At 35.9% G+C, this 25,505-nt stretch overlaps 1 protein-coding gene across 5 annotated transcripts in view; it reads right to left on the bottom strand.

The window, feature by feature from the left end:
- RBBP6 (RB binding protein 6, ubiquitin ligase) overlaps positions 1-23,898 on the bottom strand; it is a gene marked incomplete at its 5' end in the record, with an annotated part of 30,139 nt that extends 6,241 nt beyond the window's left edge. For 2 of the 5 annotated variants that reach the window (XM_079121142.1, XM_079121144.1), the window contains 14 exons: positions 579-647; positions 2,159-2,213; positions 2,335-2,413; positions 2,529-2,625; positions 4,254-4,591; positions 4,702-4,805; positions 6,578-6,750; positions 9,395-9,534; positions 9,922-10,018; positions 10,138-10,226; positions 12,306-12,350; positions 16,795-16,831; positions 19,066-19,165; positions 23,733-23,898. In XM_079121142.1, coding sequence (XP_078977268.1) covers positions 579-647; positions 2,159-2,213; positions 2,335-2,413; positions 2,529-2,625; positions 4,254-4,591; positions 4,702-4,805; positions 6,578-6,750; positions 9,395-9,534; positions 9,922-10,018; positions 10,138-10,226; positions 12,306-12,350; positions 16,795-16,831; positions 19,066-19,165; positions 23,733-23,898 — 1,589 coding nt within the window. Of the gene's footprint in view, positions 1-578; positions 648-2,158; positions 2,225-2,334; positions 2,414-2,528; positions 2,626-4,253; positions 4,592-4,701; positions 4,806-6,577; positions 6,751-7,656; positions 7,771-9,394; positions 9,535-9,921; positions 10,019-10,137; positions 10,227-12,305; positions 12,351-16,794; positions 16,832-19,065; positions 19,166-23,732 lie in introns of all 5 variants that reach the window. The other 3 variants (XM_079121141.1, XM_079121143.1, XM_079121145.1) reach the window with 2 other exon arrangements.
- Between the last annotated feature and the right edge of the window lie 1,607 nt (positions 23,899-25,505).

Here is a 25,505-nt window from a genome sequence, read left to right as displayed (position 1 = left end):
TTTTGTCAGAGAGTCATGAATTGGTAACTATGGCCTTCTTTTAACATGTGATCTAGTAACAAACTTTCATAAGCTTAGCAATTCTCAATGGAGCACTAGAATATACCTTCAGTTCTTGTGATAAAACTATCAAGACTCCTCCATCCTGGGCAACTATGACCTAGGTGGTAAGATCTATGGCCTACTTAGATTAATGCTGCTTGTGAACTGTTCAGGAGCCCCTAATAATTTCCTTACCTCTTTCTTGGGAAAAGACAAAGTGGGAAAAGATTGGGGAAGTTGAGTTTAAAAGAAATCAATGCAACTCTTTACACCTGGGAGCTGAATAAGCTAACTTTCATCACCAGTATTCTGTTGTGCTGACAGGGAAGGAGTATAAAGGACATACCCTTAAAAACCATCACTTAAAATACTAAATGTAATTTACGTTTCTCTAGGTTTCTTAAGGACAACTTAAGAGAAAAAAGCATAAACAAAATGACCCCTCCTTCCTCCTGATGTTGCTGAGTCTTAATCCCTTTGTGTATTTTGCAGTATGGCATAAGATTACTGTTTTATAAGATATTTAGTATGCCTACCTGTAGCAGCTTCTCTCTCCTCTTCTAATTTGCTGTGGTGGAGAAACTAGATATCCAAGCTTATTGGAACTGTGCATAGAGGAAAGAAAAAGAAGGCTTGAATATTTCTCCACGAGTATAGTAAGTAGATTATACTCGTTTCAGTGTGTAGATTTTAAGGTATCTATTTTAACTATTCTGAAAAGATTTTTCTTACTCCCTAATTTTAAGCTTGTTTCAGAGAGACCTGAGCAAATACTACCTTTACTTAAAAATATTTATTTTTCTGATTAAAACAATATATAATACTTTAATATTATTTTAATTAATATTCTAAAAATTATCCTGCAAACTTGTAATAGAAAAGGAAAAGAACCCTCACTATGCAGGCACTATACATGTTAAATTCTACAAATGAGTAAGTTCAGACGGAGGAATAAAACCACATGCTCATGATCAAGTAGCTGGCAAATGGAAGAGTTGGGACTTAAACCCAGGTCTACCTGTCTTTAAAATCCCATGTTCTTTCTACTGATATATTTTCGGCTAGTCTCTCAAACAGTATACAGTATAATTTCTTTATGAGAAGTTTGGTTTATCTTTGAAACAGAAAGATCGAAGTTTAAAATATAAGTCTCACAAAAACAAAATTATAAAGATTAAATAAATCTGTTTTTTACTGCCATAGAACAGCCCACAGAAATCAAAGATCTGTGCCTTTCAGGACAGGGGAGAAGAAAAAAAAAAAAAAAACAAAAAAAAACACATCTTGTAGATTTTAATATGCATTAAGACTTTATTAACACAGATGCTATTCAAAACAAGGAATTTTGTGGTTGGTAGACTTTTTAATTTTATGTATTCATTACTTAAATCAAATTTTGGTCAAATATAGACTCAAAAAGATAATCAAAGATTAGTAAAAAGGTAAATTTTTAGGAAAATAAGTGATTTCATATTTAAAATAAGCTTTCAAGTAATTTTTATCTACTCACTAACTGAGGTGCTGTCAAGATCCCCATTTGTTAAGCCATGAAAGCAAAAAAGAATTTTATTTTGTATTTTACTGTTGTGGAAAAATTACAGGTGACCCTTGAACAACCTGGGTTTGAAATGCATGAGTCCACTGATATATGGATTTTTTGGGAAATTTGTGACAATTTGAAAAAACTTGTAGACAAGTTGCACTGCCCAAGAGATCCTGAAACAAAAATGTAAAAAGGTGTGTCCTAAATGCAAAAGCTGTATGTACACAATTGTCTATTTTATCATTTATCATAAAACATACACAAAGCTTACAAGAAGTTTCTAGAAAGTTAAGTGTGGATTTTCAACCATGTGAATATCAGCACCCCTACCATCTAAAAGTTGTTGAAGGATCAACTATACATATTCTTTTAGAAAATAATTCCTCCTGACATAAAACATGTATCAACCTGGCATATAAAAGGGTAGTTTATAGTAAAAGTATGCAGCAACATAATGCTTACTTTATAGTTTCCATTATTTAATTCAAGAGCAATTATCTTGAGTTTAATTTATATATATATTTAATTTATATATATATATAAGTATATATATATATATATATATATACTTACTGTTCCCAACCTGGTCGGCCACCACCTGGTCGAGCAGCATTTATTCTTACTGGACCTTGGAAACCAAAAAATATACAAAAGAAACCCAGTAAGTAAGTACAAAATTGCATGTTAAATAAAACTAAAACCTTTTTTTAAAGGGAAAAAAAAGTTCAAATCAAAATAATTTTACTCACCAGTTGTGGGGATCAACTGTCCATGTAATAGTGACTGTCCAAGCAAAGATGGGGTTCCAAGGACAGGCACCTGGTAACCCTTTAAAATAATCAGAAGTAAACAAGAATAGTTTAAAAAGAAAGGATTAACTTTAAAAAAAATTAAAAGATAAACCCTACTGTAAAGACTAAATTTAAATGCTAGTAAAATTTACCTTCTCTTCCATAAGAGCAGTAATTGCAATTGAGGAGGTTCCCTTTGGGTGTTCTGATGCAAGGGCTGCAGCTGGCAGTATTTTATTATCAGAATCACTAGAAAACAATACAATTCACAATACATTTAAAAGTCCACAGATATGAAGGACTGAGCATAAAAATAACAATGTCACTACCACCTGCCTTAAAATGAATTAAGTCAAACATGAGGAAAAATTCTGAGAAAAGTAAGAGAGAGGACTGAACCTCTGGCGAGTTCTTTATACATTAAATAAAAAGGCAAAAAAGAGGAACTGCCTCAAGATATACTACATACATACATATGAAAGAAAGTGATTGCAAGAAGAGGAAAACTTCAGCCAGGCACAGTGGCCCATGCCTGTAATCCCAGTGCCTCAGGAATATAAGGCAAGAGGACCACAAGTTCAAAGCCAGCCCCAGCAACTTCATGAGATTCCATCTCAAAACAAATAAAAAGGGCTGAGGATGTGGCTCAGTGGTTAAGTGGCCCTGGCTTCAATCCCTAGTACAAGAGAGAAGAGTAAAACTTTAAAAAAAAAAAAAAAAAAAAAAAAAAAAAAAAAAAAAAAAGAACATCAAAGTGTGGGCTAGGGCTGGGGAGATAGCTCAGTCAGCAGAGTGCTTGCCTTGCAAGCACAAGGCCCTGGGTTCGATCCCCATCTACACACACACACACACACACACACACACACACACACACACACAAAAAGTGTGGGCTATATGAGAACAAAAACAACTTGGTACATAAAGAGTAGGCTTTAGTTCTAATTCTGTCACTAAACTGAAGGGGTATCCAGAACTCTCTGGGCTTTATTACCACCATCAAGCAAAGAAAAAGAAAAAGCTAAACTGGAAACCAGATCAGTGGAATTTCTTAAATAATGAACATGTATGAGAGACATCCTAAAGATTTTACTTCAGTATGTCTGAAACAGACCCATGACATATTTTTAAAAAGCTATTTTTCATTACAAAAATAAATAAATTAATTAAAACTGGGGATTGAATCCAGGGATGCGCTTACCACTGAGCTACATCCCCAGCCCTTTTTATTTTGAGACAGAGTCTCAAGTTGCCAAGGCTGGCTTTCAACTTGCAATCCTCAGACTCCCAACTAGCTGGGATTACAGGTAATGCACCTTAGCACCCAACTTTCTGCCTCGATTGCGGGTTGGCTTTTGTAAAAGAATGTTATGGAGTTATTAGACTACATGGCAAAAGGTTCTTTACATTTTTTTGTAGTGGTGGTATTTAAGTTCATTTTCACTATTTTGCTATATAATTATGCTCCAAAACAATTATTATTCCTGACCTCTCTAGATCCATCAATGCCTTAAGTCCTTTTCTCTACTATCTGCATTGTTCTTAGTTTTGTTCAAATCTACTCTTTCCTAATACCATCATTATGACTATTATGAAGTGACTTCTCTTGCCTCTGAAGTGCTAAACTATTCTGAGACAACATTTAACAGGTGTTGTTGGCAATTTGCATGGTGGTATTTGACTGTGGGATACTTAATTATCCTTGTCAATTGAATCCCCTTCATTTGCCTCCTCCTCCATTAAGACTTAAGTCATTTCTTACAATTCATTCAAAATTACTGAACACAGTGGACCACTAGAATAATTAAAGCAATATACAATAAAAAACTACACCATTTATCTCATTTGTTTTCTAACAATGAGAAATACATAAAAATTACCGGAAAGGTCCATCTGATTTTTCTGAATGGACTGATATGGATACTGTTGCAGTTATATCAGGTACAGGAGCTGGGGTAGAAGAAGGATTTCCAGGCCCAGGAGGGGCCAAGGAAGATGGATTAGCAGTTAGTGAAGATATAGAGGGAGATGGGTGAGTTGATGATGATGTCACTGGAATCATCAGAGGATCTTGCTGTCTTGAAATTGGAGATCTCATCAAAGGTTGCAGGTTCCGCTGAATGAGGGGTCTTGGGGGTGGTATTGGAGGAGGTGGTGGAGGTAACTGTTTTCTTAATCTTTTGGTATAGCCAGTTTCATTTTTGAAGTTATTAACAGCCTATTGATACCAAACATAAAAATGCAAAAATATGTAATGTAGTATTCACTCAGGAAACAAATTAGTTAAAACCTTTAAAAAATCTTTTTTCACAAAAAAATTTAACTTACCTGTCGTAAAAACTTATTCGCAATTAAAGCATCTGGAGAGACATCATTCTGATGGCATGTTGGACATGTATGTTCATCTGATTCCAGGAGTGCTGTTCTTATACCTATGTATAAGATTTTAAATATTAATAAAGGCATAGCAGGAACCTAGTGTTTATAGAATGAATTACAAAAGACAGCCTACATCTGCTCAGTCACATTACTGTTTTCCAAACACACAAAATCAGTCACTTCTTAGATTAAGAAACTTAAGTAAAATCTCTCATTCTCACAGCACTCTTTTTCTGTTTTTCTCTGACCTGACCTACTTTTAAAAAGTCACAGAAACATTTAAAGTAATGCTTGAACTGGGGGAAAAAAAACATTATTTCCTGAATACTATTCTTTTTTTGATAATTAGAATATTGTAGGAAAAAAACAGAAATAAGGGTCAAAGAGTGATAAAAACTATACATGGTTGGTGGGTGCAGTGGGAACATGGGCGCATGCCTATAATCCTAGCAACTCGAGAGGCTGAGGCAGGAGGATCACAAGTTTGAGGCTAGCCTCAGCAACTCAGAGATGCTCTAAGCAACTTAGTGAGACCCATTCTCAAAATAAAAAATAGAGGGCCAGGGATGTAGCTTAATGGTAAAGTAACCCTGGATTCAATACCAGTACCCAAAGATATAATAAATTTAAGAAACCACCTTATATGGTTTAGTTTTTGAAAATGCATAGGAAGAATGCTTTTAAAATTAATCATTATTCAGGTCAGGAAGAGACACATACAACATAGCAGGTAGGAGCAACACTAAATTGAGGCTTCTCTATGCTTCAAAAAGTAGCTTGTTAAATTCAAGTTATACTTAAGTGACCTCTTCTGTTTCTCCTTTGCAGTACTGGGGAATGAAACCAAGAACACACTACCACTGAGCTCTATCCCAAACCCTTTTTAGTTTTTATTTTGAGGCAGAGTCTCACATTCATGATCCTCCTGTCTCAGCTGCCAAAGTTCCTTTAAGTGACTTCTTCTTGATCTTAGTCTTTAATGAAGAGGCCTGAAAATAGATTTATATTCCAAAACTACTTCTAGAAATGAAAAAAGCCATAGCAAGACTGAGCAGTGCACTTTCCAGACAACACCATCTTCTGAGTAAGAAGAAAATACTTAGGGTAAGTAACAGGAAAAAAGTAGGTGCTAATATAAGTGCCTGGGGGAAACAAAACAAAACAAAAAAAAAACAATCACAATCACATCTAGGTCAAATGATACTAGAATAAGAACAGAATATTATTCATAATCTAGTAAAGGGATTTTGGTTCCATTTAAAAATACTTCCAGAATTACCTAACATCTAAAAGGTTTTTAAAATTCTATATGCCATGTAAAATATACAACAAAAATTCTATAATTAAAGAAATCTCAGTATAGGAGGTGGTCAATTCTAATGTTTAAAAGGGAAAAGAGGTTAAGTGTTTAAAAAAAAAACCAACTTCTATTAAATGCTCTTCAGTCAACCCTTGTTACCTACATTTCACTTATTAAAATATACAATGATGGGCTGGGGTTGTGGTTCAGTGGCAGAGCGCTTGCCTAGCACATGCAAGGCACTGAGTTCAATTCTCAGCACTACATATAAATAAATAAAATAAAGGTCCACTGCTGGGGCTGGAGATATAGCTCAGTTGGTAGGATGGTTGCCTCACATGCATAAGGCCCTGGGTTCAATCCCCAGCACCACCAAAAAAATAAATAAATAAAATAAAAAAAAATAAAGGACCACTGCCAACTTAAAAAAAAAAAATTTAAAAATACACAATGTTGGTTAAGAACATTTCTAAGTAAATACAAATATTCTAAAATCTATGTCTTTAAGGATTCAGCAGTTCTTACATTCATCACAATAACTATTTCCACAGCAGGGAATGACAACGGCATCAGTCATAATATCTTTGCAGATGAGACACAACAACTCATCTGGGATAGGATCATCTTCTTCTGAGGAAGAAGATGGTTCCTCAGGTAAAAACGGTGGTTTTTCTTTCTTCCCAATTGCATATGCTTCTCTGTAAAAGAAATTTTAGTGTTTTAACACTGTTTAAAAGGCAAAGTTATTCATGTTACATTTTCTACTGTAACATAATGGGAACATACAATTCAGTACAATGCCAATTAGTTTAGACAAGTGTATCTTCCAAAATAAGAGAGCAGTTAATGCACATCCTTCTCCTAAACAAGAAACATAAAATTCTTAACAGGCACAACAAAAAGAAATAAAGAAATGTTGTAAAAGCAGCTAAAAGGATTTTAGAATCCTCAACTCTAAAAACTGAGGGCCAGAGAGGTAAAGCAACTCTTTTCAGTGCTATTTACATTGCAAAGAATCTGAACTTAGATATTTGAATCACAAATTTTCCCTGCCCCACCATTGTTTCTTGAAAAACAAGTAACAAAAACTTTTCATATTTCAATGGTCTCTAAAACCTGTAAAGGTATTAGAGTGAATGCTAATGCTATTAAGATGTAAAATTAAAATTAGTACTGATGTTATACAAATAAGGGGAGACAGTTCAAGGAAAATGTATCATCACATTTAATTGTCAGAATGAAATTTCAGACCAATGATCTACCTATGATTATTTTAAGAGATTATAGTTAATTAAAAATCATGATTTAAATGATCAAAATACGTGTTACAAATATGAAGTAACACCTTGTCAGATATTCTGGGTCCAGTTTTTTTTTTTTTTTTTTGTAGAAATGCATTTTGCAGAAATGTTGGATATTAAATACATAAAAAAAGAGCTATCTCGAGACTTGTTACACGTGCTTTCACACCCCCATCTTCTCTGCAATTAAATCTGTAAAACATCGGAATTTCTAGAGAAATCTTTTCTATTTTCATTTAGGAACAGAGTGTGTATATCTCAATGCTGAAAATCAAAGAATCTCAGCTGTATGGAGTAGGGTACCTTAGGTGTGTTATTTGTGTTGCAGTTGCTCCATAGACATCACCACGATTCCAGAAATAAGTATCAATTTGCTTATGCCCCATTGTTCCCAATTTGTGAAAGAGGAGTCTCCCACTGCCCAAAGAGAGAAAAGAAAAGAAGAAAAAAAAAAAAAAAAAAAAAAAAGAGGAGAACAGAGGATAGAAAAAGAAACAGAAGAAGAGTCTGAGTTGCTTATCAGTGGTGTTAGTGGAGAGGGTGAAAGTTTCATTTAAAATATTTGGGCTCCCCTCTCTCCCCAGTATTTGCTGTGTGTTTGACACAAATGGGCTTTTATATTTCAGTATTCAAAAAGCAACGAAATTAATTATTAGTTAAGGTTCACAGGTGACATTAACTTCTCCAACACAAACTTCTGTTAAGAACTTTTACATAATATAGCAGTCTGCTCTTTATTGACTATAAAAATCATCAATTTCAACCTATCACTGTTTGGAAGCATCTATGGAATGTGTCTGAATTAGAAACAGCATAACAACAGACTGCTCTAAGATGAACCACAACAACACAGGATGGTGATTGATAAAAAATAGATGGGGGTGGAAGCTGAGAAAGTGAGCAGGGTTGAGAGTTTAGGAAAACATTAATTCTCATTTGTGAACTCTAACACTGCATTCATCCTGAAGCATATGCTAAAAAACACTAGAAACGCTAGGTCTTTTCAGTATCATTCTCTAGCATAAACATTGGCGTCATAACCACCTGCTCACTACACTACACCTCATGAAATTGAGGAAACTGATCTCCTGAGGTTTTTCTATTTCCTTGTGTCATTGAGAGAACATAGACATCTATTCTATAAAATAATGTTTCTTGAAGCATATCCTGAAGCTCTAGCTCTTAATTTCCTAATCTTCTGGAAGGAAGACTTGCTAAAAATGCAGAATCAAGATCTTATCACATAACCTTTAAATCCAAAACTGGGGGGGCAGGCGGCGGGGACGGTTCAGGGCACAGTACCTAGAACCACTGTCCAGAGGAACACTTAATAATGTAATGTACATTATGTGAATTCACAACTATTGAAGGTACTCAAAAGTGATTAAACATATAACAATAATTAAGAGTAGATAAAATGGGAAGTCATCTAGTTGAACCATCTCACTAGATTTTCACATCTGTTCCTTTCATTAAAAACTGGTTCATAAAACAAAAATCCAAAAATGCATTAAAAATAAACATGAAGGTGTTTTATAAAGCTATAGCTGACTTGAATTAGTGGTTTTAAAAATAAACCCTATGGTAGAATCTTAATACAACGAGGTATATCTCCAAGCTTATTAGATTTTTCAATATTTTGTTTATGCTTGGCAGTTAATACATTTGCCTCAGTATTTTGCAGAACTTTTATTCTAAGATGATTATAGAATGCAAATAGCATATATAAGATAATGTGGGAGTATGTATGTGAATGAGGAAGAAAGCAGGGAATGACAGAAATAGAAAAAATTAGAAGACTACAAGGGAAGTGGCACTCACTGATGACAAAAATCCCCCAATCATTTGAAATTTGCTTTAAATGGAGCAGACTGCAGCGTCTCAATCTTAAACACAGAAACGCAACATGTGGAGACTAATGATCTTGGTAAACAATGTTCCCAAGGAATCCAAGTAGTCAAGTTACAAGCCCAAGATTAAACACTATGCCCTAATACTGACTGTGCTCTCCACAGGTCGTATATATGATTTGCATACTTACGCATCTATAGTTGGTATCGCATATTTTCCAGTGTTGGTGAGCATTGCACCTTTCATGTTAGGATCTTTCACTTCCATCATAAAACTTCTGGGAATTCCAGTGCTCTTTTTAATCCTAGGACCAGATTCAAAGTTCTTATCCTATTTGGAGGGAAAAAGAGAAAGAGAAGAGAAAAAGTAGACATCTTTATTTAACAATTAGCTAATATACTGCAGTGCTTACTACTTATTTTCACTTGTAATACTTCACACTTATGATCTTATTTAAACATCACAATTGCCGCGTGAGGTGAAAAATGCTATCTCCATTTCAGAGAGGAAAAAACAGGCTTAGAGAGATCAAGAAACTTGCCTAAGCTCACTCACCTATTAAATGGCAGAACTCAGAATTGAAGTCTAGCAAATCTGGCTCCAGAGGTTGTACTCATTTGCCATTTTAATAGAGAAAGCAATTTTACCAAGAAAATCAAGATGACTAAACAATACTTCTAAGAAAAAGATGTACTACAGTTTCTACTTTGGACTTACCCCATTTGTTGGGCAATTCTTAATATAATGGCCGGGTTTACCACAACGGAAACAGGTATAAGATGGAGGTGGTGGACCTAGAGGTTTCTTCATGTAACTGAAAGGGAAAAAAATGATTACATGTACAAAAGATCTTTTAAAAAAATAAGAGCTTTTGACTGGGGGGAAAAATTCACCCCCAAAGTTCCAATTAGCATAAAATATTTACGAACTTACTTGATGGGGTCGTATTCATGGCCAGATTGCGACATCATCGCTTTTATTTTATCTTCTTCAGAAGCATTGGCTTCAGCCAGATTGGCAGTCTGTTTAACAGGTAATTATTTGACACACACATTAGAAACACATTTAAGACCACACAGCCAAAGACAACACCACTCATCCTGTAAAGAGCAGTATCTAAACTAACCTTGCATAAAAATAGCTATTTACACATACAAACTGGAAGAGGCAATGGGAATTCCTAAGTCATTATATGATGTATGGGTGTTTGGGAGGCTGAAGAAAGTCTTTCTGGGGCACTCAAACCTTAGACCCTGTTTGTACCTTCCATTAAGATTTACATACTACTTACTCTATGAGTTAAAGACTAAACTAGAAGAGAAACACTTGTTCTTAAATCTTAAAAATATTTCAAGTGTCACAGTATCAAGGTTCATTTACACATACAGCCTGGAGGTAGGGAGAGGGGTGGATGGCTGAGCATATTGTGCAGCAATTAAAAGTCAGAGGCTCTTTAGGTAGTGGTGTCAGTTTCAAATTAAGTATGAAGGATGTGCATTAAGCATTTACTGTGATTTTAAATTCAACTCCAGATAAATTTTATGAACTTTGTCTTTAAGGAATTATACATAATAGTCTAGATATAAGCAGGGTCTAAGGGAGTGATTTCTAATAACTTCAATCTTCAAGCATCTAGCACTCATATCAGCCACTCGTGAATTTATTCTTTACATTCATCCACAAAACAAGCAACCAGTTTTAACATTTTATTGTAATTTTAAATACAAAGAATGCTTAACATTAACAGAGCTTAGAACAACAGCAACATTTACAGAAAACTGGATTACAGATGTTTAACAACTAATTTGTTTGAACCCAAACATTATTTTACAAATAGAATTTAAAAGAAAGAAAGAAAGAAAGAAAGAAAGAAAAGAATCCCCCAAACCTCCCCCAAACTCTTCCCCACGAAGAAACAATGGTAGGAATAGACCCAAACTCAAATGTGGTCCTTACAGTACATAAGAATAAAAACAGTAAACTATTACCTGCTAAAGATGTTAACTCTATGCTAAGTCGCTTTGCATTAGAAAATGATAAAATAGAATGGTTTTACTCCACTTTGTAAGTTTAATGTTTAATTTTCCTAGGACAGGAGCTTAAAAAGGAATTATTTGTTACTTGGACATTTTGGGGGGACACATCTAGGAGAAAAGGATACAACCTGTAACAAAGTCGAGGACAAGATATGGATAAGCAGTAATGAAAAATCCATCTTTTCTTTAATTTTGGTTGCTAAATTTGGTTTCACATTTCTGACAGCAGGGAAAAAAGATTTCTGGAAAACTGGACAACTTCCCTCTGATCCTAAAGGCTACCTACTCCTTTTTTAAGGCACAATTTGCAATCTAAATGTTGTTAAAAAAAAAAAAATCCATCACTAGTGCTTTTCCAAACAAAAGGTACACACTGATGAGCAGAAAATGCAAGCAATCTGATCGCAAACCATGGCATACACAGTGATTTCAGAAGGTGACAATTTGCCCCTCTGCCACACATACACATTGGTATATTCCTGCAAACATCCTTATACACTTACACAATTCATGTAGTCTGTGTTCAAACAAATTAGGTTGTTTAAAACTTTTTCTAATGCAGACAGACTACAAGCCTATAGCATAAAAAAACAACTGTAACATTTATAATATTGACCTTCATGTATAACATTTAAAATATTGACCTTCATGGGTTTGATTCAAAAATTCAAGAAATAGCCATGCAATCGTCCATGTAAAGGAAATCTTCTGTTTTGGCTGCTTAGAGATCTAAAGTCCACATAATTTACAGCCAAAACCAGGGAATTCTCCAGAACTTTGTTAGTTTCCAATGTATAATTAAACAATATGTGTGGGGGAAAAATGATTAAGTGTAGCTTCATGTGCTTCTTCTGTCTTGAAGATGAACAATACTCCAACATTACGCTGAGGCTGATAAAGTACTCCCCTATCTTCTCAAAACGGCAACTACTCTTTACAGGATAGCAATATGTACAATACTTTCGCAAAATACATCCTCCCCCCACAACCCATCTTTAAAAAAATTGTTCCACATAAAAGAATATGATGATAGAAAAAGACTTATATTTTCAAGAATATATATACCTTTGTAAGCTGGGCCAGAGTAATAGATGCAGAAGAGTCATCAATCTGTTCACAAAAAATTAAACACACATTCAAGTTCCACACTGAAAACATCTGAAAGTGATCAGTTAGCCCCCAATGTCACTTAATGTTTAAATACTGGGCATTTTCTTAGTTTTCTAAAGAATGTTATTTGTTTTAAGCCTGAAAGTGTAGCTCAACCTACTTCATCTTTCTCTACACATTTCATACCCAGTAACAAAGGTTCACAGTTGAAGGAGACTTAATTACAATTTTAAAACAGGGTAAAGAAAGTGTATCACACAGGAAATCTGTTCAGAGTGGTGACTAAATACTAAATAAGAGTCCCGTGTCTCTCAATGGTCTCTAAATTTGATAATGCTCAAGACAATGTACACTGGATGAGAGAAAAAGAAATCTTTCTAATCCTCCCCTATGCCATTATACAACATTATAAAAACAAGCAGCTCTTTAATGGCTCAGATAATTGCTTTAATAAATAACAGCTCCCACATAATTGCTACTTTTTTTCTCCTCTTTGAGCATGTACTGCTTAGTCTGAATAAGTTTGTTTATTCTTCTATATAAGGAGTAACAATAGCTCCTTGCCAAAGAAACCACAGCTTTATCAGGGCAAAGATGTTAAGGAGGGGGGAGAGAAATCTGAAGGTGCCCTGGGGAAAGGGTAAATAGCTATCACATATGATGGATTCTAATATTTGAAGAAAGTTAACCAAAGAGCAAGTATGTATGTATATATACATATATATATGCATGTGTGTGTATATATATATACACGAAGGATATGAGGGCTTTAAAAAGATGTTATTTTAAAATGTAACCTTCAAACATTTTTCATTTGATTCTCTAAAATGATTTTAATTAGCTAAAAAAAAGTGTATCTCAGTGTGTATTGCACACACGCACATACATATCTTTATCAAGACACCTTGAAGACGATTTCCCTATAGCTTCCTACTTAGCAAGTGGGTAGGTTATTTCACGTTATAAGCCTTTTTTCTCATGCATTATTGGTCAGAACTTTGGTCTAAAATGGAGAGAATGTAACAAGATGTTTAGATCAAAGGCAGTCTTCATTGGATATTTTTCCAAGAGTATTAAAAGCAGCATGATTCAAAACCTCAAATAGAAATGCAACCAGTTTCAGAATGAGTTCTTAGCCAAAGCTCACCACAGAAGGGACTCAATAAATGTAAAGAAAAATAATGTTGCCTAAATTTACATTACATCTTACAAATATCTAAGGGTTTTAAATTTGATGGGTATTATTACTCTGGTGTTTATTCAGATAAAAGAGTTTTTGCTTCACACTGAAGGGCTGTAAAGAGTTCATAATGTACGAATCCCACATTCCTAAAGCGTATCAACCACACAATCCACCCAGTTGCTCGGCTTTGAAATAGCATTCATTACCTTTAAGAACTAATCTCAAGGATAGCAGGAAAATGAAATGAAATATACTATCCTATTATACAGAATTCCAACCTATTCAATCTATTTTAAAAGGATTACATTTTATGTCAACCAGGAATTATCTGAGTTTAACTACCAAGGACTGAAAAACTTGCTGTCAACCCAATCAACTATACAATGTTTCTATCCAATGAAACAAATAGCCTTTAAAAATAGTTCATTACTATCTAAAATAGGAATGCTAATGATTCCTGAGAAAGCAAGCCATTATATTCTTACCATTGAAACAAAAATGTTTTAAAATATCTTTCTACTCTTAACACTAAAGATCTTTTTGTTTTTATGCTAGGTTGTTTTGTTGTTTTTTTTGTTTTTTTTTATTTTTAACTTTCTGCCACTATCATATATTTATTGAGTTGAAAGAGGTTTCACACATGCAACTGCACCTCAATCAAGTTTTCCCATCAAACTGCTAGAGCTCCTAAATATGTTATGATCTGCAAAGAAGTCAAATTTATACAAATTTAGAAAGGCATCCAATTTTGTTTTCTGTATATAGTAAGGTGAAAAGAAATGAGTGAAAAATGTTGACAAAGAATGGCTTTAAATGATTAGAAATTTGTATGTACTAAAATGTCAATATAGTGACTTCTCAGTAACATACTACCAAGATATTAATGTTAAGGAAAATCTACCACATTAAAAAAAAAACAAAAAAACAAAAAAAAAAAAAAACAAAAAAAAGGTCTTCACACAAAGTGACTTATGGGCACTATAATCATCATGAAAATGAACCCACCTCAGTGCATCTAATCAGGCGGTGGTATTTCTGGAAACAAGGACCTGAAACTTTTTATGCAAGTATACTTGTCTGAAATTAAAGGATCCTAAATGTAATTCTTATTTTGAGTCAGCAAGAACACCCAGCTTTGAAGGACTAACACAGAGGGATGACTAAATAAAACAAGGCTGGGGAATATAAAAACAACTATTTCTGATTACATTTGCCTTAAATTACCAAAAAAGTGTATAGGTTTACTAATGAGGATAAAAAAAAAAGTTGGTCCTGTACCTCTATTTATTTTTGCTTTTGTGAATGTGTACAATCCACATTAAGTTTCCTAAGATGAGCACAAATTATGCTTGATGAATATATTCTTTCTCATCCTAAATGTCAGCCAATGCACCCCAAGCAGATAAAGAATGGGGATAACAAGTTATCTAATATCTCCATTTCAGATAATTCTAGCTAAAAACTAAAACCATTTTAAAGTATTAAAAAAATAAATAAAAAGAAAAGAGAAGCCTAAATAAGCTTAAAATAAACTGCTTCTTATAAATGTAATACAGACATGCCAGGGAACACACAAGGCTAAAAGAATGTTAACTTTATTTATGAACATGTGATTTTGTGTTTATACACATGCTAATAAACAAAAAGGAAATAATTGTTTTCAAGAAATAAAGTTTCATCTGAATTAGTTTAAATACTATATAAAAATGTACTTTATACAAAACGTGTTACATTTACTACTACAGTCACCAGGAGAATCAATCTAATTTGTGCTAGCATTTGGATACATAAAAATCAGTTTTAAACCAATCACCAGCAAAACAGAAACTTGGACAGTTTTTACAGCATTATGCTTTAAAAAAAAAAAAAAAAAACCAAAAAAAACAAAAAACCCATATATCCAAAATGAAGGAAAAAAAAAAAAAAAAACCAACCCAAAACACTAAGACTTTTGATCTTTGAATCACTACATTTAGTTCCATCAGAACTAAAGGCCATATACTTTAGAGAACAAGTCCAAAGTTCAGATATTCTACGTTATCATGTTTAAGATCCAGAGATCCAAGGTTAGTGAAATGCCTCATATACAAAGATCAGTAGTACTTTGAAAGTATAAAATGAAATAGCAAGCAATACCCTTAAATTCTAAATGAAGATTTCAGACATCTTGCATTGTGTACAATATCAAGCCTGAGCAGTAAAATGTTTAGAGAACCATCAAGTTAACAGAACTCAATTAAGATAGACCTGTATTCCGGAACAGATGTTTCACTTCACAATTTAGGAATGCTGCTACCTTTTACTTAAGAGCTTAAAGTCAAAGAAGTGTCACACATAAGGTTAATCTGGGATTATAAAAATTAAGATGTTACCCTGGTCAAGAGGAGTTACTTTTGATAACCTACAGCTTTCAATAGCCTACGATTAATGCAGCATTTTAGTATCTTATGAAAAAGGGAAATATTTTCATTTGGACATTTGAACAAGCTAGATAGAAGTTGAAGACCTTGTATTAAATTTTAAAAACAATATACTCAACTGTATGAAATCATCAAAATCATTGAGACATTTATGTACTCATGGGGAGAAGGGTGTAGTTTTTACTTTATAATACACCATAAAGAACAGGAGCTCCAAATTGCCAAGTAAAGCAAGAATAAATAATAAAGCTGCATCAATGGTCTCTGGGAAGCTCTTTTCTACGTGTTTGAACTTAGAGAAAGCAGCAAACTTTAATGTAAGCTTTGCATGTTGCTAATGCATTTTTGAAAGCCATCAATCAGCCAGGGGGTGGGGGGAAACTAACAAAAACTAAGTGATACAACGTGAAAATGGCAAAATATACAACTCCAAACATTTTTTTATTGCAAGAAACAAAAAGCACACAACAGCCTGTACATACATACAAAATACTAACTATAGACAGACAGATGTAGAACATGTTATCATGTTCATTAGTGTAAAACCTATACGATCTAAAAAAGGATCATACATTACTGTACAACACAGTGTCATACAGGGAGAATTCTATTTTTAATATGAAACAGTATTATGGGCACAAACTTCCCATTTCTACAGAATAAGTGTGCAAATTATGCCACATATATCCATATTTGACTGAGCTGTCACCAAAATACATTTTATTTACAATATGTACTATGATCAGTTGGATATGAAGTACTAAAAATGATTTACTTCACTGCAACATTATAAAGGTAAAAGCAATGTGTAGAAAAAGTGTGAGATTGTGTTTTTACATACTGCTTTTGTAGTTCCCATCACTGGTTCAGTTCGACTTCTAAAAAAAAACAAAAAACAAAAACTCACATTAATTTTCACAAATTTTAAAACATTAGTATTTATGATTTTTTGTGCTAATAAACATTAATACATATTGCTAATCACATGTTTTTAGTAACACAATTTTCCTTTAGTACAAAGACTTAATCCTTACCACCTTTCAAAAGGTAAATTTGTGGTTTAAAAAATGTTTCCATACTTGGAAAATTCTCTAGTTTTTTAATAGAGTTACATAAAAATTTCCATACCTATTTTCTTAAAGCAAAACTACTGCTGTTGCCATTCGATTTGGATCCCTGAGAAACTGCTATCCTCCCAAATCTAATTTTCAAATCTGGGAAGACAGGTTAATAGTTATTTTCATTTTTAAAAAGTTTGAAAACAATGACGAAGGAGTGAGCAAGAATTCTACTCCCAGGAAGAAGCAACTTAGTCTGAGAATAGTATTTTAGTTAAAAAGAGTAAGTTAAATGATAATGCAGAATTGGACAATTTGATGTTTAAAATATACAAATAAATCCAAAAAGACATTTCTTTAACTCATACAGGAAAGTAAACAGGGGCTTAGTTGCTAAATATAACTTTTAACTCCTTAGCTTTAGTTTCAGGTTTATGTAGTTTTGCAAGTCCTGAGGTTAAAAAAATTGGGAGGGAGAGATTTCATTTTCTAGTATTTGCTGAACAAAGACACATTTTGAGGTAAATTTATTATAAACAAAATCCTATGTATTTTGAATTAACATGCAATTTCTGTTAAGAGGCAACTTATTTTGCCATGTACTTCAAATTATTCTTTTCCCAACCTAAAAAAAAAAAAAAAAAAAAATCCAGAGAAATGGGATGTTTGCGATTTTTTTTAAAAAGCATATGGTAAAAATGTAATTTCATAGTAGGTTATAGGATTAATTCTTAAAATCATCATCTTAATTTATAATTCTTGATATCATTTTCAGTTAAAAGTGCATACCACAAAGTTTACTTGATAATCACAAAAAGGTATTCAGCTTTTTAAAGCTGATACTATTCTGCAGTTATTACACAAGAGGACCTTCAAATTTCAAGATACAGAATGTAACTTTACAACTAACTAATGAGAAAAATCTTAGAACACTTGCCCATATGAGGTAAAACTCTAAGAAATGACTATTTTACCTTAATTCAAAAACACATTCCATTTCTTAGGACCAGCAAATTCCCTAATTTTTCTTTGACCCAAAGCAGAATTTGCCAAAATTTCAAACAAAGCTATGTAAATTCTCAGTAAAAACCACTACTCTTTAAATAGCCCAAATTGCTGCCTTATTCACATATTTTTAGTTCTGTTGTTGGTATTAAAGTTGCAAGAAAGCTGAGAAATTGAAGTTTTAATTGTACCCTTCTAGTGAATATAAGCTCTAGACTAGTCCTGAGAGAATGCTGTGTTCTTATTTCAATAATGGGCATTTACCATATGGTTAACAGTATTTAATTTTTAAAACCCTGTTAGTTGAACCTAGGTATTCATGAAACTGGACCTAGGACCCCCATCCCCAAACCCTGCAGATATTAAAATATGTGGATCCTAAGACTATTATATAAAATGGCATATATGAATACAATGTATGTAATCTTCCTGTACTACAAATAACTCACACAATGTAAATGCTATATAAACAATTATTATAATGTACTGTTTGAGGAGTAGACAAGAAGTCTGCACATGGTCAATAGAGAAGAAATCATTATGTGACCTATTATAGTAACTTCTTTTTCTAATCTTTTCAATCTGCAGTTATAGACACAGAATCCCAGGACATAGGTGCCAACTATATCATATCCCTGTTTTAGAGAAATCTGAGGTGCCAAACACTTTAGGTAAATTACCCAAAGTAACACAACTGGTAGCATAATGGAATAAACAAAGTCAAACCTAAGCCCGATTCTAGTGTTCTGCTCATGAATCCTACATATTCTATGGCCTCCTAACCAAAGTCTCTTATTGATAAGGAGCATAAATTAGCATTTCTAAATATTCTCAATGCTGCCAAAATATGTAATATTTATACCATACGTTCATTTTTGTGGTGAAGAAAACAGCAAAAAATTTCCCTAAGAATAGTTCTTATTTGTAAACTACTGACTAAGTCAACTGAACCAGGGGAAGAAATCAGAACAAATAAAAAGATATAAATAGGATCAAAAAGTTTAAAAAGGTCTATTTTGAGAAATACATGAAAATTTTAAAATACTTACATAACATATGTCTTGCTTGTAGATTTAACACCTCCTATGGGAATTCTTCTAACAATCACGGATGAATTCTTAGGAATTAGAGCATTATCATCAGTATATTCTGTAAATAAAGGAATAAAAGAGTCAAATTTCTATTTGGGGATTTGGGTAAGTACTCAAGAATTAGACAACTTCAACCAAATACAAATTTTGTGGGCAGTGAACATAGCCACAAAAGAGTGCTAATAACTGCATGTTCCTTTCATCATTTCTAATACTGTTAAATCAGATGTCCAAAGCCATGAGGGGGCTTCTGTTTGAAGGACACCAAATGGTGTCAGCAGGTGCTTAGATCTGGTACCTCTACTTTATGGAACTCCAAATCTCATTAAGACTAAGCCATTTCCTAGTGAATTTAGCTAGAAATGTTTAACATATATGGAAAAGCTTATTTAGAATGTAGATAGTCTGCCTCTTCCAGTCCCTAAAAATGAATTGAATATTCCAAACCATGTTTCTCATGGAGCTTATTACTGGAGTAGACAGAATATGCATTAAATTATGACATTATGAACATAATTTTTTTCTTTTTATATAATGAATAATTATAGATACAACTTTGGATAGAATGTTGATTTAAAGAAAGCCCCTCTAAGGAACCTACATTTGTAACTTTAAATATCGAAGCAGCTGGCTCTGGGGTAGAGGTCTGTAATAACAGCTACTCAGAAGGCTGAGACAGAAGGATCACCAAGTTCCAGCCCAGCCTGGACAACTTAGCTAGACCCTGTCTCAAAAAATAAAAAAGTAAAAAATAAATAAATATAAAGGGTTTGGTGATGTAGCTCAGTGGCAGAATTTGTTCAATCCCTAGTACCACAAAACAAAACAACAACAACAAAACACAACTGAGAAGTCAGCAAGGTACACAAAAAAGCTAGATGAAGAGTATTTTAGGCAGAGTGAAAAACGTGAAAAAAGGACACAGAAAGAACTGAAGAGCTGAGGAAACAAAAGAATGCCACAAAAAACAAATAGAAAGGTATGGATCATACACTGATTTATATTTGCTTTTAAGTACAAGGAAGTCACTGGAGGATTTTCAGTGAAGTGACTACAATTTATGTTGTAAAAGAAAACCATTCTGGACATGTGGCACGTGACTGTAATCCTACCTATTAGGGAGACTGAGGCAGGAGGATCTGAGACTCCATCTCAAAATAAAAAATAAAAATGGCTGGGGACTTAACTTAGTGGTTTAAACTCCAGTATGACAAAATAAATATATAAACAAACAAACAAATCAAGTTAATTTAAAAAAATAAAATTATGGCATCTATGTGAAGAATAAGCTATAAGGAAGAGTAGAAGTGGGGTGATTATTAATAAAGAGGCTGCTACACAGTGCAGGTAGAGAAAATGTGTCGGCAGAGAGAAATGGAGAGCAAGTGTGTTCCTGGGATAGAAATGACACAGCTGCCAATGGGTTGAATAATGGGAAGATGAAGGAGAAAGAAAGAGGCGTGAATTCCTAGGTTCCTAATTTTAGCAAATGGTGCCACTTTTTGAGAAAACTGAGAAAGAATGAATGGGTGCTATTCCTTTCTCCTTGGACTGTCTATAATTTACAGTAGTAAGAAACAAACAACTTAACTATGGTAACAAGATTCGCCAAGGCATCTTGGTAAACCAAAAAGAAAAAATAACTCATTAGAGATGCAAATATGTATCCATCTCTCTTAATCCCACAACCAGATATCAGGGTTCCCTTTTAATGGTATTAAGCTTATTTGCTTCACTTAAATAACAGCACAAAGTGGTTATCTCTCTTCCAATTATTTCAAGCTTATTACATGTGTGGACTTTTTAGGTTTTTAATGTATATCCAGCTTTATTATTTTTAGTCATAATGCTATTACTATTCCCTGTTATAAACTAAATTATTCAGGCAAGGGTTCTTATCAGTATATTTCAACTACTTGCTAATATCTCACAGGTACCCAATTAGAATGACGCAATCTCCCAGAATTAGGCATGCCAAAGACTATCATCATTATGCTGGGTAGCTTGTCACAATCCCAAATTCCAAGCAATTTGAGCCAGAAAAACTGGGAGTGGGAGGATGAGGGATTTTAATAACCTTAAAAAGTTAATTCTAAAACCAAAATATGTCAAATATCTGACTGGAAGTTTCTGAATTTGTAACAATTCTCAAATGTGTTCACACTAGCTTTCAAAGACAATTTGCTAATTTAATCTGCACAGTTCTATGGTAAATAATACTAAAAGGTCAAGTGCCCCACTGCCCTTCAAACAGATGTTCTGACCACTTTACCCGAATTACAATGGTTTTCTAACCCCCAAAGTATCTTACACTTAACTCCTTAACAAGTAGTCTTTTAGCTTCAAAGGACCTGCCAGCATAAGTTTTGACCCCAAAACATGAATGGCATGGATGGAATGAAAAATGAATTTGAGAAATGAAGAGATTCAGAAAGGGTCTAGAAATAAACAGGACACTTAAGTCTAAAATAAAATTCTGATCGAAGCATTTTAGTATTACCAGGATTTAAGGGTCCTAAACACATAACTATAAGGAATGTTTTGCAGAAACACAGCAGAAAATAAAATGATCCAGAGCTCAACATTCTTTCCAATGCAATTGCCTACACTATAAACATTTATTTTGCAACTTTACTGAACAGTGCTAAAACCAAGTGGCATTCTTATCCAACTGCCTTGCAACAATGGATACTATTTCTCACAACTCATGAAGCTGCTACCTCTACACTGCTATCAACGGTATCTCTTTACCCTTTAGTATGACAACTGCATGAAATCACATTTTGTCTCCTACTCTTTTTTCTTAACCAGCCTAACATTAACCTTTCTCCAGCAAAGTGTAGCTCACACAACAAATGAAATAAAACATGCTGCTGGGCAAAGGACTTTCCTGGATTTCAGGGTTTGGATTATGTATCATATATTTATTTTTCCAGGACTAGGGAAAAAAATAACAAAGTCACAAAACTCTCCAATTTTTGGACAAGTTTCCTTCAACCCTAAATTTCTCCAGTCTAAAATTTTGTTGCTTATAATTGCTAGGTAGACAAGATGGATTAAGCCTAGCCCCACATAACTCAAAATGGCAAAAATGAAAACTGCATTGTATGAGACAAAATTGCCTTAATATCCTCTAATTTCACCTCCATTGTCTTACCTCTCATAAATATGCATTAATATAGCAATATGGCCTAAAACTCTTAAAACCCATTTGTTTTGTGACCTACAACTACAGTGTTAAGGGATATGTCTGGTGGACTTCAAAAATGTATTTCTCATCTGTTCATGATGACCAACAATGTTCCCTTCTCCCTAAATAGAGGGGTATTACAGATAATTACAATTATTAAAGGGTATGACACTTGTTAAAAAAATAAGGGAGGCAGACAATATTTTTTTGCATATTATATGAGTAAATAAAGTTTTCCCTTAATGAATGATTTTTGAGTCATGATATGCCAGTACTGCTGTTCTTTAGCCAATTATACTTATGTCTGCACTGTAAATGGAAAAACTGGTCTTCTACATGACAAAACTTACTCTATCTACTAAACTAGAGGTGAGGTGGGAACCTCCCATTTCCAAATAAAAAAACCTCATGCCATACCTTAACCCAAATTTGGTTGATCAAAAACTACCCTAAGCATATTAGAATGTCACTCCCATTTCTTTGCATCCCGACGATAAAGCTCTGAAGACTGATCTACTTGAAAACTACACATCAGCATTATTACACTGAGAAAAAGAAACCAAAACAAGCTCAGATTCAGAGAAAGACTCCTGGGTCACATATTTACTCTTAAATTTCAAATATTATAAAATATCTCTAAAACGGAGAAAGAACTCAAAAAATTCTAATCAGTAGTTTACCTGTCCTCACACGACAGAAGCCCACTATTTTTCAGAGTCAGAGAAAGTCTAGCAAATACCACTTTAAAGAAATGTCAGTATTCTGCCTTACTGAATTGCTAAATTTTAAGAGTCATGATAAAGGGAGAGGTCATCTACTTAATTACAGTATTACAAATTCTGGAATTCACACAGAAGACAAGAGTGGTGACATCAGAACATTTCAAATTCCAAAAACAATTCCAACACTGATTAAAATCTTTAAAAATATTAAAGCAAGGATCCCTTCTCCACAACTCAGGCAACTCCAAAATAAGTAAATAAATAAATAAATGGGGGGGGGGGGCGCACCATTTGCTATTAAACTCCAAAATCGTTTCGTCTACTATGACCTCAACAAGAAAGAAACCTTGCCTAGGCTCTCCTCCCATTCTGATGAAAAGCAAGTTAGAAAATGCCACAAGGCAAGCACCCAAAAAACTTGGAGAACATGTGTCGCCCTTCTCTCGACCCACCCTCCCTATTTTTAAAAACACTGCGAAGAACCCGGATTTTCAACTTTTTGGATTGGCCCGTTACAGAAGACCCAAGCATGCAGAAATCAAACGGGGCAGTTAAACTCCAAGGTCGGCTGCTGCAACCCCTGGCTATCAATGAAAGTCGTACCAGAAGTATTAGAACGAACGAGAATGGCGGTTACTCTTCTGCCAGGCACCTTACGACCACTTATCCACCATCTCCACCCAGCAAATACCTGGCGCCCATGTGGCCCTTACCTTCTTTCGTCTGCGCGTTGGTGATCTGCAGGTCGCAGTCGGCAGCTTTCAGCTTCTCTCTCCCCATAATCTGCTTCTTTAAGTCGCAGAGGGAGATGTGGAGCCCATCAAAGGTGACGGTATCATAGTTGAGTTTAGAGGAAAATTTATAATGCACACAGGACATTGTGCCAAAGGATTCCTAAGGTTCAGCGAGGAGACGTGGACACTCTCAATATATGTATATTTATAAACGGAAGAGCAAAATATGTACACACACAAAACACTCAAAAGACACCGGAGGACCCTAAGGCCTCAGATTAAATACCCCCCAACCACAAGCAGGGGTTCGTGAGCACAATAATCCAGAACCCCCCCGGCACTCAGAATCGCTTCATGTGGGAGGAGGAGGACGAGGACCGGGCAGGGGGAATCGAGAATCCGCCAACGGGCACAGTGTCACCCGGCTGGGTCCCCCTCGCTCATGCTAAAGGCCGGCAGTGCAGTCAGTAGCGGTCAGTCCACACGTTAGAGTCCGGGTGCCCCCGCGGGGTCAGGGGTCCATGGCGCGGCCGCACCTCCCGGCTGGTCTCTCTCCGTGGATGGGGTGACCCAGGCCCCGGGAGAAGGTTGCGGGGAGAGGGCCTAGGCCGGAGTCCTCGAGCGGCCTCTCGCCTCCTGCGGGCTCCCGGACGACCGGCGTCAGCTTCCCCAGGCCCAGGCCCCCCCCACACACACACCCTGGCGCCTGCTCGCCGGCGGCCGCGAGCGGCCCGCGGCCTAGGCCGAGGCCGAGGGCGCGCGGTCGGCGGAGGAGAGGCCTTCCGCAGGCCGCCCCCGGCTCGAGCTCCGCCTCCCCCCGCCGCCGCCGCCGCCGCGACACAAAGCCGGCGCTGGGCCTCAGCGAGGCCTCGGAGCACTTCCTCACCACCCCGGGCCCCAGCCAGCGGCCGGGTGGCTTCGGCGGACCCCGGGGACACCGCCGAGGCTCCCTGACGCTTCCTCTCGCCGGATCCTTCGCGCTTCTCTCGCCTTTCGCTCCCGTCGCCTTTCGGCCCAGAACCGCGACAGTGAGCCCGGAAACGGCCGGGCGGCGGTGAGGGCTTCGCTGGCTCCCTTTTTGTTTTGCCCCCCTGCCGCTCTCGGGCCCTCACCCAGCGACGGCGACACCTCCAAGCCAGGCACTATGGCGGACGCGGCCTGGCTTCGGGCGAGCGACCCACTCCGGGGTCTCTAAGCAGGGATTGCACGGGCGGCGCGCGCGAGGCGGGGCCGGTGTGCGCGGATAGGCGGGCCGAGGGGCGGGGCCGTGGCGTCACAAAGCGCACCGGCCCGCCCACGTGACCCTGCGCTTTGTGACTCGGAGCGCGGAACCTGAACTAGCCGGAGAACGGGACAGACCATCTGCCGCCAAAGAGAGGGTGAGGCTGGGGCTCGGCGAGGACCCGCTCATGGGGCGGTTCCGGGAGGGGAGCTCACGTTGCAGCGGCTGCCCGGGTAGCTTCTGCTGCGGATTGGCGTGCCAAGGGGTGGCCTGCTACTTTCCCCTGCCCCACAGTCCCCAGCAACCCCGAAACTTCCCCAATTTAAATAAGCATTATTTTGCTATGCTGTAAACGAAGGTGGCTACGCAAGCACACTCCCTAACTTCCTTTTCGGACAAACTGGCTACCCTAAATTCTTCCGAAGCAGAATTTCCGGAGCAGCCTCTGCCTACAGTTGATAACGCAATTGAATGGGAGAAGTTATTGCACCTATAGCTGACGTGGTGTATGTTTACTTTTTAATTGTGTC

The sequence above is a fragment of the Sciurus vulgaris genome (assembly GCF_902686455.1).
Source record: "Sciurus vulgaris genome assembly, chromosome: 18".
In the NCBI taxonomy this organism is placed as follows: domain Eukaryota; kingdom Metazoa; phylum Chordata; class Mammalia; order Rodentia; family Sciuridae; genus Sciurus; species Sciurus vulgaris.
This window is presented reverse-complemented; position numbering and strand designations above follow the sequence as displayed.